We start from the raw sequence: 15,785 nt of genomic DNA, 5'->3' as shown, positions 1-15,785 counted from the left end.
TTTATGCGCTATCTCCATCAATAGAAATCATAGAAGTCCTATCTGTTTTGAATGTCGCTTAGTTTTATCATTTTTAAGCAACCTAAGTAAATTCTAGAACCACTCAAATAGTAGATCCAAAGCCTCCTGGACCATAGGTATGGGACGGGTAGCACACGCATAGGGTATAACTTAGAATTGAATTAGAACGCTTTTAGGTAAATAACTTCAACATAGTAATCGGGTAGCTGGAGATGATAGTCTATGCCCGCTGAATAATATGAGCAACTCCTACCTAAAGGAAGTTGCAAAGTATTATTTATGTTGCACGGGGTGATCCTTTAGGCTAAAAAACCTAGGACCCCACTTTCTTTACATACTTGACACCCACACTTAGTCGTTTAATATAGACCAATGTAGTTGTATCCTTATAGTCCTACTAAGATTTGTACCGATCCTCATATGTTTTAATAAGACTTTTCAACTTCTAATTTCTCTTTATTTATTTGATCACCTAGCCTAATTACATAATCCACATAGTTTAAAGTTCGGCCGGGACCCACAGTTGTGAACCTCGAAGAGTACCTAACACCTTCTCTTCGAGGTAATTTGAGTCCTTACCCGATCTTTGGAGACGTTGACTAGTGAAAATAGAGTTACTTGCAAATAGGTACCCTAACGCACCTTAAACCGTTAGGTGGCGACTCTTCTCTTTTAATACCTCATTTAAAAGAGTTGTCACACGTCAAAACTCACTTTCGCAAGAAAACGGGGGGGGGGGGGGATTCACACTTAGGCTCTTACCATAATGAACTTGACTTATGTGGATTACTCTCTTTTTATTTATTTGTTCTAAAACTGCACTTACATGCACATCCCTTCCCCTATTCGCCTTTATCTGTTTAAATCTGTTATGACATGCACATCCCTTTCCCATTCACCTTTATTTGCTATAACCACCCTTCATCTCTTTTCATCCTGTCTAAAACTGCTATATCATGCCTTTCCCATCCCTACTTCCTGCCTTATTACATTCCTACATATATTTTTATGAACTAAACTGACTTCTTTCTTTTGTCTTTTTTATTTATTCTTTCCATGTTTACTTTTGCTATCCTATTTACTGCTTTCTATCATGCAAATATTTGGCAACGTATTATTAGCTCTGCATAAAGCATGCTCAACATCATACTCCACTCGTGCCAATTATCAACATAGCGGCGCTTGATGAGTTTCCGCGCTCTTCCAAAAAATTACCCTTTTTAAATTGAAAAGGCTTATTTGCAGTAGAATAGTCGATCAGTGGTGTAATAGAAGGTCCCATGCCTTTCCCTCTCAAGTTGTCCACTTGGGAGTACCAGTCTAGACCATTCTAGAAACCCTACTCCAACTTAAAATGTACATGCATCATGCTAAATCTAGTATGGGCTGGAGCGTTATCAACGCAACAACCCTCTAAGATAAACCTTGTCCAAAGTCCGATTTCCACAATCCCAATGGACACTATCATATTATTTGCATTACTTGGAGAAAATACGCCAACGTGTTGATCATTATTGCATAAGTAGTCAAATATGGAGGGGAAGGGCTAAACTTTGTTGGCTTGCATAAAATAAAGCATGAAGTACCCAGGTTTGGTATGGTCCAAAACATCCCACCGTTGCTACTTGAATAGTGGAAAGACCTTGCACCTTGCGACAAGAACCATGTAAGAAGAGTACTTGGTGACCTGCTATCCTTGCTAAACGTTCGACTAAATAGGGCATTGATTGAGGCCGCTACCATGTTCTAGGACGAGAAAAGAGCCGTTTTTCGATATGATAATATAGAAATGACTCCTCTCCTAGAGGAAATAGGAGGCTTCGCCAAGTTACCATGGGATAGTCCGGGATTACTAGTACCAGAAAATCACACCCCCCGCGGTTTTCTAAAGATGTTGGGTTTTAAGAAAAATGATGAGCTGTTCTGTTTAAAGAAATCATACATCACTTTTGAATTTTTTTACGAGCGTTATGGGCATAGCAAGTCGTATCGTCTTCATCATGATGAAATTGCCATTACTTCCTTGGGTTGGACGCACCATCGGATTTATGTGTTCGTCGTCTGCTTCTTGGGGTTGTTGATATTTCCAATGAAATGGGGAAAGATTCATACTCTCTTAGCCATGGTCGTCAGGACTTTGATGGAGTACATCGAAGGACAAACTTATACTATTGTCCCTATGATCTTAGCCGAGATGTTTCGTGCTCTAGATCGATGCAAGTGGGGATTTGGACACTTTGAGGGTTGTAATATGTTACTACAAGTCTGGCTGCTGGAACACTTTCAGAGAGAAGAGTATCGTCAAGAGCTTCTGCGACGACCGTTGAATGACTACATAGCTTACCATCACCCAAAGAAAATGACGTTTATCCCAAACAGGTTTGCACAACCAGGAAATATTATAAGCTGGGTGCGTTTCTTCAACAATCTGACGGACGAGTAGGTACATTGGATGTTCGAGTGGTTTCCTAGCAGTGAGTTCATCATCAGGTCAAGAGGTACTACTCATCTGGTACTAATCGGGTTGCGAGGCATCTATTCTTATGCTTCTATAAGGGTAATGAGGCAAGCGGGGAGAAAACAGGTCATACCTCAGGTTTCCAACATGGTCCAGTACAAGGCATATTTCAAAGGAGACGCCATTCCATTCAAGTTCGAGGCACAACAAATATGGAACCAAAAAGTCATTGTGGAAAAATAAACCATTGAGCCAGACAGGTATCCAGCCGGTCATATGTACTACTATCTATCATGGTTGGAGGATGACATAGCAAGAGACGTCCAGCCGGGAGTCAATTTGAAGGATAGGGTCATAGATGAAGTAGCTGAAGCACAGGTTAAGTATAGAAGGCTACGCAAAAGGGTATTCGAGTCTGAAACTAAACATTTGGAACAACATAAAGTGAACATGGAAGCGATAAAGGAATGGAAGAAGATTGCCATCAAGTCAACAATAGAGCTCGAAGGAAAGATGAGAAAGAGACTCTCAGATTGTCGACACGGATGGCAGTGAAGGAGGACATCTAGCAAAAGCTTATCTACTGTTGGATATGCGCGATCTGGGAAACCTGATTGATGGGGTCAAAAGAGCCAAGCATGAAGAAGGTCCTTCACGGACCAAGTAGACTAGGAAATGATGTTCTTTACTGTTTTCTAGCTTAGCTTTAGATTTCGATTGTAATAAGGCTAAATGCCATTAGTAATTTTTATTATCGATTTAGTAAAGGTTTGACTCATTTTTTGCATTAATGAAATGATGCAAATGTTGGCATCTATTTTCTCCAAGTCTATGTGTCACTTAGGCCTACCTCAGGCACAACGAGGTCCCCAAATTAGGATGCGAATCATTGCATGACTTTGTGTAATATGCTTAAATATTGCAAAAACTCTTTTGTTTCACCTTAATAACTTGGTTACCTCCCATTCCCAAAGGTTGGTTCGTGCATACTGGAATCGTCAGCATATCACACTAGATCCAGAGGTCCTCTACCTCCTCCTTCACCAAGCGATCCTAAAGGCAAAAGCAAAGGGAAAGGGAAAATGGATTATTTGAGTGGTATTAGGAAAGACAATGCCACCATGGTGGAAAATGTTGAAACCTCAGATGGCTAAAGTACTCCGGCACAGAATGCATTGGTCTTACGTCTGGAACAGAAAATCCTGGAACTACAAGGCGAGCTTGAGCAAGTCCGAAATTTAGCAAACCTCTCCCTCACTCTCAAAAACCGGACTACCCAGAACTAAACACCACCGCAAAACACATAAAACCAAAACCCACCACCAAATCCCCCCGCACCACACCAGTATCCCACACCTCCCCAGAACCTTATCCCATCACCAGGACCGACTCCTCAACAACACCACTATCATCTAACTCAATACCCATAAACCACTACTTATCACACTCCCCAGAATGCGCCATAACCTACTCCCGATCCTAAAAACTCAACCAATGACCACCCTTATACCCCAAGTGCCAGCAATCCATCAAAGCAATCTGATATATGTGAAAACTTTACCTCACACCCCGCAGCAAGCCCTATACATACCCGAATCGACTGAGAAGGACCTGCTCATTAAGAACATGGCGGAGGAACTCAAGAAGCTCACTGGTAGAGTTCAAAGTGTCGAGGGTGGTAAAGGTGTTGAAGGTCTAAACTATGAGGACCTGTGTATTCAGCCATATGTGGAACTACCGGAGAGTTACAAACCTCCCAATTTCCAAATGTTCGATGGAACTGGTGATCCAAAAGTACATCTGAGAACGTATCGTGACAAGCTTGTAGGAGTGGACAAGAATGAACAAATCCACATGAAATTATTCATGCAAAGCCTTACGGGAGATGCCTTGTCTTGGTACATCAGTCAAAACCCAAAGAAGTGGGTTAGTTGGGTAAGTATGGCGCCAAACTTCATGGATAGATTCAGGTTCAACACGGAAAATGCACCAGATGTTTTCTATATTCAAAACCTTAAGAAGAAGCCGATAGAAACCTTTCGCGAGTATGCTACTCGTTGGAGATCAGAAGCCGCGAAAGTAAGGCTAGCACTTGAAGAAGAACAAATGAACAAGTTCTTTGTCAGGGCTCAAGACCCGCAGTATTATGAAAGGTTAATGGTTTATTGAAAATCACAAATTTTCCGACATCATCAAGTTAGGAGAAAGAATAGAAGAAGGGATTAATAATGGGATGGTGACCAATTTCGAGTCACTGCAGTCCACGAATAAAGCTTTGCAATCAGGAGGTATTTCGAAGAAGAAAGAAGTAGGTGCCATGATGGTAGCCCAGGGTCCTAAGTCTCCTCTCACAAACCAAACACCTCCACCCACATACAAACCCTCACCCCCTTACATACCAATAGCATGCTACCATCTACCCATGCCTATAATACTCAACCTGCATATTACCATTCACCACCACCCGGCCGCCAAAATTACCAGAAGCCACGACTAATTTTGACTGCAGACCGCCTAGACAATATACCCCAATTGCTGAACTCATAGACCAACTGTACGAGAGACTAAAGGTCGCTGGTTATGTTACTCTTATCCCTGCTGTTATTATGGAAAATTCTTCCCAATGGATTAACCCCAACAAAACATGTGCCTATCATTAAGGCATGAAGGGTCATACCATCGATGAGTACCGCACGTTGAAAGACTAGATTCAGACACTGATCGACACTAAGGTCATACAGGCTAAGAAAGGTACACCAAATGTTTGTAACAATCCTCTCCCAGATCATAGAGGTGAAGGAGTGAATGTGATAGAAATTGATAAAGAATGGGATCAGGAAGGGTCCATCGGACTCATTCGAGAGGGAGATGCTCCTAAAACATCTCTGGTCACCCTCACACCAGTTGTGCTACATACCCAGGCACCGTTTGAAGTCGATATAACTACACCCTTCACTATGATGGTAGCTCCCATACCATCTTACAAGTCTGATACCATCCCATGGGACTATGTTGCGGAAGCAAGGAGAAAAGGAAAAGCAAAACTGGAGGAAACAGGTGTGGCACAAGGTAGGACTAGAACTGGCAGAGTTTATACACCTGAGAATCTGGGAGGAACAAGCAAGGAAGTTGCACCTAAGCTGCCTGTTGTCGAGACCGACCCTGACGACCTTTGGAGAAAGGTACAAGCGAGGGAGTATTCCGTTGTTGACCATTTGAACAAGACTCCCGCTTAGATATCCATCTTATCACTGCCGCAAAACTAAGACACACATAGGAACGCTTTAATGAAGGCATTGAGTGAAGCTTATGTACCCACCAACATTACTAGTGGGAGATGGCTAACATGGTTGGACAGATATTGGAGAGCCACAAAATCAGTTTTCATGAAGATGAATTACCACCAGAAGGGCTGAGTCACAACAGGGCGTTACACATCACGATGCAATTTGAGGATAAGTTCATCGCCAGGGACTTGATAGATGGAGGTTCAAGTCTCAACATATGCCCATTGACTACCCTAAAGAGACTGTGTAAAGGCATGCACGAGATACGGATGGGAAGCATAAATGTGAAGGCGTTTGATGGATCTCATAGAGCCACCATTGGAGAAATCAACCTCAATCTACAGATGGGCCTGACTTGGTTTGATGTCGAGTTCCAAGTGCTGGACATATCTGCTACCTACAATCTATTGTTGGGATGACCCTGGATACATGTCGTCGGGGCAGTGGCTTCGACTCTGCATCAGGCTGTAAAATTTGAGTGGTATCATCAGGAGGTGATCATCCATGGAGATGGAAGTAACCCCATCTACACCAATCAGACTGTACCGGTCATCGAAAACAGAAAGAAGCTGGGTGGAGAAACATACCATCGCATTAAACGAGTCAACGCAATTGAAAAGGACCGATGGTGGAGCAACAAGATAGAAAGCATACTGCTATGGACAGGATATGAACCCGATAAGGGTCTCAGCAAAAATCTTCAATGGATCACCAAACCCGTACAACCACAGCATCATATCATGACTTTTGGGCTCGGATATGAATACACATGGCAGGAATACCAGGATTGGTCACTACCGTGGCATGCTCCTTATTATCTATTAGAACAACTGGTACTACCTCTGCACCAGACATTCCATCAAGTTGACATGATATGGGGTTCTGAGGAAGATGAAGTTTTAGCTGGCATAAGGAAGTTATTTCTAGATGAAGAAGATATGGACTGCAGTGCAATAGTTGAGGAGGAGGAAGGGAAGACCTTACCATTCAAACCATGGAGAAAGGAGTTGTTCTCAAGAACTGGACCGCTACACCATCCCGGGCCCGTCGAGTTCCTGGGTAGCCTGGCAAAATATGCATGAATTACTTTAAAAAAATAGTTTTGAGCATTAGAGACATTTTCAGTATTTTGTATTGAAATAATTGCTCGAGCCATCGAGCTGCACTTGTTGACATTTTTAAGATTTTATTAATGCATTACTGCTTTTCGTATTTATTATTATATTTACATTTTCTTTTCAATATTATTATTACCTATCCCTATGAACCTACGACTATGAGGTATAATGAGATAATGCAATATAAGGATAATGATTCAGAGGATCTGGAAGATGATATAATACCTGAGGAAATCATCAGAGAAGTAGAAAACTTTGAAAATAAACCCAAGTCTAATTTGGAGGAAACTGAGGCCATTAACTTAGGGGATTTCGAAACGGTCAACGAAACACGTATAAGTATTCATCTATCACCGTCAGAGAAGGAAGAGTACATCAGATTCCTAAAAATTTGCATGGTCCTACGACGATATGACTGGTTTAAGCACATCCATAGTGGCTCACAAGCTACCCAATAATCTCATGTGTCCACCGGTAAAGCAGAAGCTTAGAAAGATCAAACCGGATATAAATTTGAAGATAAAAGAAGAGGTCACCAAGCAAATCAAAGCCAAGGTTTTCCGAGTGGTCAAATATCTGACTTAGTTGGCCAAAATTGTGTAGTTCCGAAGAAAGATGGGAAAGTTAGAGTATGTGTCGATTATCGAGATCTAAACAGAGCAAGTCCCAAAGATGATTTCCCGTTGTCCAACATACACATACTGATTGACTACAGTGCCAAGCATGAGCTCCAATCTTTTGTGGATTGCTTCACAGGATACCATCAAATCTGAATGGATGAAGAGGATGTCGAAAAGACAGCCTTCATCACACCATGGGGGATATACTGTTACAAAATGATGTTGTTTAGTCTGAAGAATGTTGGAGCCACCTACATGAGAGACATGACAATCATCTTCTACGACATGATACACAAGGAAATAGAGGTATACGTGGATGACGTTATCATTAAATCTAAAAGGAGTTCATATCACATAGCAGACTTGAAGAAATTTTTCGCCCGGCTTCGAAAATACAATTTGAAGTTGAATCCTGCAAAATGTGCCCTCAGAGTCCTTTCTGGAAAGTTGTTAGGATTCATCGTCAGTCGCCGAGGGATTGAGTTAGACCCATCAAAAGTCAAAGCTATCCAAGACTTGCCACCTCCGAAAAATAAGAAAGATATGATGAGTGTTTTAGGGCGACTCAATTACATCAGCCACTTCGTAGAACAATCAACCGTGATATGTGAGCCAATCTTCAGAATGCTGAGGAAAGATGCAACAAGATGGACTGAAGAATGCCAGAAGGCCTTCGACAAAATCAAGGAGTATTTATCTAAACTGCTTGTTCTGGTCCCGCCAGAACCGGAAAGACCTCTGTTGCTATATTTTTCTGTATTAGATGGGGCTTTTGGTTGCATTTTGGGACAACATGATAAAACTAGAAGAAATGAGAAGGCGATATATTATCTGAGCAAGAAATTCACGCCTTATGAAGCCCGGTACTCTTTGTTGGAATGCACCTGTTGTTCTTTGACATGGATAGCTCAGAAGTTGAGACATTATTTCTGTGCATACACTACATATCTCATATCAAGGATGGATCCGCTAAAATACATCTTTCAGAAACCCATGCCTATGGGTAAGTTAGCAAAGTGGCAGATATTGCTGAGTGAGTTCGACATCGTCTATGTAACTCAAAAGGCGGTTAAAGGGCAAGCATTGGCGGATCATCTGGCAAAAAATCCCGTAGACGGAGAATATGAACCATTAAAAATATATTTTCCCGATGATGAGGTATCATTTGTAGGAGAAGATATCACCGAGGCATATGATGGTTGGAGGATGTTCTTCGACGGAGCAACAAACTTCAAAGGAGTAGGTATCAAAGTTGTCTTAGTATCAGAAATCGGCCAACACTATCCGGTATCTGCAAAACTCAGGTTTCCATGCACCAACAATATGGAGGAGTATGAGGCCTGCATCTTGGGACTCGGGTTGTCCATTGACATGAACGTTCAGGAGCTGCTGGTAATCGGAGATTTAGATCTTTTGATACATCAAGTTCTAGGGGAATGGGCTACGAAGAACACCAAAATATTGCCATATTTTCACTGTGTACAAGAGCTGACCAAGAGGTTCGCAAAGATAGAATTCAAACATGTTCTGAGGATCCAGAATGAGTTTGCAGATGTGTTAGCCACTTTGTCTTCTATGATACAACACCCAAACAAGAATTTTATTGATCTTATCCCAATAGGAATTCATAAGCAGCCAGCTTATTGTGCTCATGTTGAATAAGAGACTAACGGAAATCCGTGGATCCACGATATCAAGAAGTACCTGGAAAAGGGAGAATACCCAGAGACTGTTACCCATACCCAGAAGCGCACGCATCGAAGATTAGCCAACCATTTCTTTCAAAGCGGAGGAATTCTATATAGAAGGACTCCTGACCTAGGATTACTATGGTGTGTCGATACCAAGGAGGCATCCAGATTGCTCGAGGAAATACATGCCGGAACCTGCGGATCGCACATGAATGGTTTCATCTTAGCCAAGAAGATACTAAGAGCAGGGTATTTCTGGATGACTATGGAAACATACTGCATCAAGTATGTTTAGAAGTGTCACCAATGCCAGATACATGCTGACATGATACGAGTACCACCCAATGAACTTAATGCAACAAGTTCACCATGTCCTTTCACCGCTTGGGGTATGGATGTCGTCGGCCCAATCGAACCCGCTGCTTCAAACGGGCATAGGTTCATTCAGGTGGCCATAGACTACTTCACAAAATGAGTTGAAATTGCATCTTATAAAGCTGTAACTAAGAAGGTTGTAGCGGATTTTGTTCGGGACCGCACTGTTTGTCGATTTGGAGTATCAGAGTCAATCATTACTGACAATGCCGCCAATCTCAATAGCGATATGATGAAAGCCATGGGTGAAACATTCAAGATCAAGCATAGGAACTCCATGCATACATGCCGCAAATGAATGGAGCCGTATAAGTCTCCAACAAGAACATCAAGAAGATATTGAGGAAAATGGTGGACAATTACAAACAATGGCATGAGAAGCTGCCATTTGCTTTACTTGGATATCGTACCACAGTCCGCACATCAACCAGGGCAACTCCCTACCTACTGGTTTATTGTATTGAAGTCGTTATTCCTACCGAAGTGGAAATTCCTTCTTTAAGAATCATACAAGAAGCTGAGCTCAGCGATGCAAAATGGGTACGAAGCCGGTATGAACAACTAGCTCTTATTGACGGAAAAAGAATGAATGCGGTGTGCCACGGTAAACTATACTGGAACAGAATGGCGAGATATTTCAACAAAAAGGTCAGGCCAAGGCAATTCGCATCAGGGCAATTTGTGCTAAAGCGAATCTTCCCGCATCAGGATAAAGCCAAGGGGAAGTTCTCACCCAACTGGCAGGGCCCTTACATGATTCACCGAGTATTGACAGGAGGAGCATTTATACATGCATAAATGGGAAATTTGGTCGAAACCTATCAATTCAGACGCAGTCAAGAGATACTATGTTTAAGATTGTTTGCATTTTCTATTTGATGTAACTGAACTACGCTTGACCTAATTCCCATTTAACATGGGATACATAGGCAGCCCTGTGGGTTCGGTCACATCCTACTAAAATCTTCATTTCTCCCATGATCAGAAACTGGGGCAAGATCGCGAGTTTGTCCGATTTCATCATGTTTGGAACATCCAAGGAATGTGTTGTCAGAAGTATACACTTAAACTGAGGCAGAACTTTGAGGTTGACCCTCAAAATTCTAAAGTAAGGAGGTTGTGATGTCTCGAAATGCGTCACAGTCATCAGTGCATCCAAATTATTTGATCTCGTGCATTTCAAACAACTACATTTCTGAAAATAATAATTTGTCAAATGCATGCATATTTTTTGAAAATTTGTTTTTATGGCAGCCAGACGTTACCCAGGGTAACTCAATAAGGGTCTCAAGGCAAAAGGCAAAGCAAGGAAATCGAGAGAACGAACCAACCGTTCCCCCACAAAACTCACAATTCTTCTTTGAATGCAGGCACAATAAACATAACAGGAATATTTGCAAATACGTACACACAGCAAAATCTCTATATTCATAACGACAAAGTTTCCAAACGCAAACACGTCAAGCTAAGAAATACTTTACTCTCTCACAACTATTCATTTCTTTTCTTGCATAGGGATAAGCACTGCCATCATCATCACACAAGGCTAAACACTGCCTTCTTTGCATGAGACTAAGCACTGTCTTCATTCTTTACATAAGGCTAAGCATTGCCTTTCTTTACATGAGACTAAACATTGTCTCCACTCCTTGCATGAGACTAAGCATTGTCTTCACTCTTTGCATAGGGCTAAACACTGCTCTCGCCATTGCATAAGGCTAAACATTGTCTCTCCTTGCATGAGACTAAGCATTGTCTCCACCATTGCATAGGGCTAAACATTACCCTCACCATTGCATAAGGCTAAACATTGCATCTCCTTGCATGAGACTAAGGATTGTCTCCACTATTGCATAGGGCTAAAAACTTCCATCACCATTTCATAAGGCTAAACATTGCTTCTCCTTGCACGAGACTAAGCGTTGTCTCCATTCTTTGCATAGGGCTAAACACTTCCCTTACCGTTGCATAAGGCTAAACATTGCCTCTCCTTGCATGAGACTAAGCATTGTCTCCACCATTGCATAAGGCTAAACATTACCTCTCCTTACATGAGACTAAGCATTGTCTCCACTCCTTGCATAGGGCTAGGCACTGCTCTCACTTTGCATAAGGCTAAGCATCGCCTTTCTTCGCATAAGGCTAAACACTGTCTCCATTCCTTACATGAGGCTAAGCATTACCTCCATTATTGCATAAGGCTAAGCATTGCCTTTCCTTGCCAGAGACTAAGCATTGTCTCTTTTCCTTGTATGAGGCTAAGCATTGCCTCCATTATCGCATAAGGCTAAGCATTGCCTTTCCTTACCAGGGACTAAGCACTGTCTCCTTTCCTTGCATGAGACTAAGCATTGTCTCCACTCTTTGCATAGGACTAGGCACTGCCCTCACCTTGCATACGACTAAACATTGCCTCTCTTTGCATGAGACTAAACATTGTCTCTGCTACACTGCATAAGGTTAAACACCATCTCCCTTCTTCATATAGGGCTAAGCACTGCTCTCATCTCATACAAGACTAAGCCTTGTCTTGTCTCGTCCTCGCATATAACTAAGCATCACCTATTTCCTCTATCAAACAATCATATCTTTGCATCTCATGGGCTAAAACACTGCCACATTGTCCGAAGGCACCATCCTCATAGCCTGAAGACACCATTCCATGGCCTAAGGATCTCTCGAAACTGCGCATCATTATTCAAAGGCGCCATAGTCTAGAGGCACCATCCTCATGGACCGAGGACACCATTTCATGGCTTGCGAATCCCTTACCATATGCTTCATGGCCCAGGACGTCATAGTCCAAGGACATCATCCTCATCGTCCAAGGACAACCTTCATGGTCCAAAGGAAATTTGCATCATGTTTAATTTTTTGCAATAACCTATATATATTCACATGCACTGTGTTTTAAGTTTTGCAGGTAACTTGGAAGGTAACCGTTTTATAAACAGGAGCAATCTTCGCTCCGGTTTCCGTTCATAACGGTCACATCCTTTGAATACCTTCAAACGTAACCGACGACCAGTAATTGACTACCTTTTACTCTATAACCAATCAAATATCTGCCTTGTGATACACCCGTAACATCCAAACTCGCATTCATGACTCCACCTAAAATTATCCATTACTTACAACACTATCCTACCCAAAAAATAACCTTTTCGAAACATACGACCAATCCTATAATAACTCCATCAGTTTTGTTCGTCGTTGGATCCAGAACTACACACGACCTGATTCCCGTAAATCAGGGATATATAGGCAACTCAAGAACTAGGGTTCGGCCCCCATTTTTCAAAGTACATCATTCCTCACTCACTTCGGACAAAATTGGTCATCATTTTCTTAATCTGACAACTCTTTTATCCTTCCCGGGTAAAGAGGGGCAGTTGTTGATATCCAATTTTGCCCTCATATTTTTTCAAATAGTATATATACTTTCAAAATAGAATTTTGCATCATTATTTAATTTATAAGAGTCATATAAGTATTTTTTATAATTTTTCTATAATTTTTAAAGCTTTAAAATTAATTTTCCTGTATTTAAATTATTCAAATATTTATTAATTATCCCTTAAATTATTTTTTGATGACTAAATCATCCAAATTTATTATTTACACCCATATATATGTTTTATAATATTTTTTACTTTATTTCACATAATTACATTTGTATTTTTAAGCTATTTACATAATTTTACAATAATAGCCTATATGCTATGTATAATTACAATTATTACATTATTCACGCTAAAATAGCATTTTTATATTTTTTTTACAATGTTAAGCTATTATTTTCAATTATTTTATTGCATAAGTAATATTTTATTACTTATTAATTATTTTTATTTAAATAATTTCGTGTATTTAATTTATAGCCCAAATTTGGAGCCAATTCCGGACCAATTCAATAGCCTAAATACCCAGTCCTCAGCCCAATGACGCCCCAGTCCAAACCAAACGACCCTCTTTAAAATAACCCGGTCGTGACCCGTTGGATGACCTGCCCTGCCTATTCCTTGATCTTGACCGTTGATCTCTCAAGATCAACGGTCTACAATCACCCTACCCTTTTAATTAGACAACCCCCGAAACCCTAACCCATTTCCCTTAAACCGTCACCCTAAAATCATGTCTACTCTCTTCTTCTCCTCTCAAACCCTAACAGTCACCTTTTCAAATCTTCCCCAATTTCAGTTCTAATATGGAATCTCCCCACGATTTTCCTTCCATATATGTTTGATCTCTCCGTTATTTATATGGTGTTGGTATCACATAATACTTGCCTATATTTGGAAAGTATATGGTCCTAAATCAAGCAACCATCTCCAAACCTTTGAGATATTTTGCCATTTTTGTTCTTCGTCTAAACTAGGGTTTCCCGGATTTTTCCCTAAAACTAATTCTAATTGATTTTTGCATGCTATGTTTTCCTTATTTGTGTTTAATTTACTATCTTTCCTTGCTGGGTACCTAATTTTGATGCTATATAAACCCCTTCCAATTCCCTTTTGGGGGGACTTAATCATTATTATTCTTTCATTCTCAATCTTTATTCTCTAAAATCTGAGACCTTGGACAGCTGAAAGTCGAGGCCATTCGAATTCGATTGTATTATTTCTCCGTGCGAGCACTGCTTGGGGTTTTGTCGAAACCCTTGGAAACTCTGACGCACTGGGAATTTGGGGATTCTTCTGCTCTTTATTACTATTAATTGAATTACCTCTGAAAATTGCTCTTCTCATTTGTTTGCTCGTTAATTTGTAACTGGTAATTACTTTTGACTCTCGCAATTTCAATTTTTTCTGTGTTTATGTTCATGCTCTGTATATCTATGTCACTCAAACTTTGATGAACCAATATGCTGCAATGTTTATGGTCCTCTTTGCTTTGAAGTTATCTAGTAGCATTATGTTTTCTAGCACCAGAACTTGCCTAAAGCTCTAAGTTTCATATTGTATTAAGCCTGCTTAGCTTAGTATGTTTGTGTATGGCTGAATGTTATTCTGCTTCTTGTTATGAGTTCTTCTCCCTGCTTGTTTCAGATTCTTATGATAGATTAGTTCACACCCACAATCTGTCCTAATGCATTATTTCCTATTGTGTCATTCCTGTATATTTTGTTAATTTCTTTATGGTTGATCTATGCATGTAACTGTTAAATGCTAGTATTACTTGAACTTCTGAACCAGCATGACATGTTTCCTTACTAATTGTAAAGCATAGTATATTTGTTCAAGTTTGTGTTCCTCAAATATTGCCTAAAGACTTCAGTACATAGCCTTTTCTTTATATATGTTCAACTAGTCTAAGTCTTAATGCTTACCTATCCTGTTAATTTTGGCAATGTTTCTGAACTTTGGTATTACGACTGATGCTCAGCATGTTAAGTCTTCCTATGTGTTTGTTTGTCAACCATTGTAGACTATGCCCACTAGTCTATTTGTTATGCTCACTAGGCTCCATGTTAGAATTTCTATGTGTAGACTACTATTTCACTTGTTCCTATCCTTGATTCTGCTAGACCTTCATGTAAAGCTCTTATGTGTAAAGTCCTTTAGGCTAATTTTGGATCATGCTTTACTTTGCAACTCTTTTTGGAATGGTTCATTATCCTATAGTGGTCAATTCTGTCAATCTTAAGCTTTCTTTCTGGAATTACAAGCCTAAACTTGCCTCATATGTATCTTGTGTGCCTTCAATCTAGCCTAGTCCTATTTATATGTCTTAACTAGGGATGTTGTTAGCTATAGCTTTAAGAATTAAGTGTCTAAGATGTCCAGTTAATTCTATAAATAGTTTGTCGCTTGTATGGCTGAACTTGGCATCCATTTGGGTAACGTAAGTCATTTATTTGAGCTTGGTATGTTGGACCTGTCGTGGTACTGAAAGTCAGGGATGCGCTGTCTCCATTTGGAATTTTGACCTGCAGCCCATATGAAGTTCTAAGCCTGTTTGAAGGCCCAGATGTGTTGCTGGGTTATTATGTATTCATGTTTGGGTCTGTAATCATTCAATATGGTCTGTAATAACTTGTAAAGTCGAATGATAGGGAAGTTAATAAAAGGGGGCTGGGGTATTCCAATATTTGCATGAAAGGGTAGAAAATATGCCTATAGAGTCTAAGTGTTGTATGTGCTATTTTGTTAAACTTGCTCTATTTATCCACATCAATAGAAAATATGCCTATAGGGTCTAAGTGCTTTATGTGC

At 40.4% G+C, this 15,785-nt stretch overlaps 1 protein-coding gene across 1 annotated transcript; it reads left to right on the top strand.

Annotated features, from left to right (window-relative positions):
- Positions 1–9,918: 9,918 nt before the first annotated feature.
- LOC138906115 (uncharacterized) lies at positions 9,919–10,368 on the top strand. Its single transcript, XM_070194636.1, has one exon. It carries the CDS (start codon positions 9,919–9,921, stop codon positions 10,366–10,368), a length of 450 nt encoding a protein of 149 aa, XP_070050737.1.
- The last annotated feature ends 5,417 nt before the right edge of the window (positions 10,369–15,785 follow it).

Source organism: Nicotiana tomentosiformis, chromosome 2 (assembly GCF_000390325.3).
Source record: "Nicotiana tomentosiformis chromosome 2, ASM39032v3, whole genome shotgun sequence".
Classification (NCBI taxonomy): domain Eukaryota; kingdom Viridiplantae; phylum Streptophyta; class Magnoliopsida; order Solanales; family Solanaceae; genus Nicotiana; species Nicotiana tomentosiformis.
This window is presented reverse-complemented; position numbering and strand designations above follow the sequence as displayed.

Coding starts and splice junctions, on each gene's coding strand:
- LOC138906115 (XM_070194636.1), top strand. CDS start 9,919: ATGGTGGACAATTACAAACAATGGCATGAGAAGCTGCCATTTGCTTTA.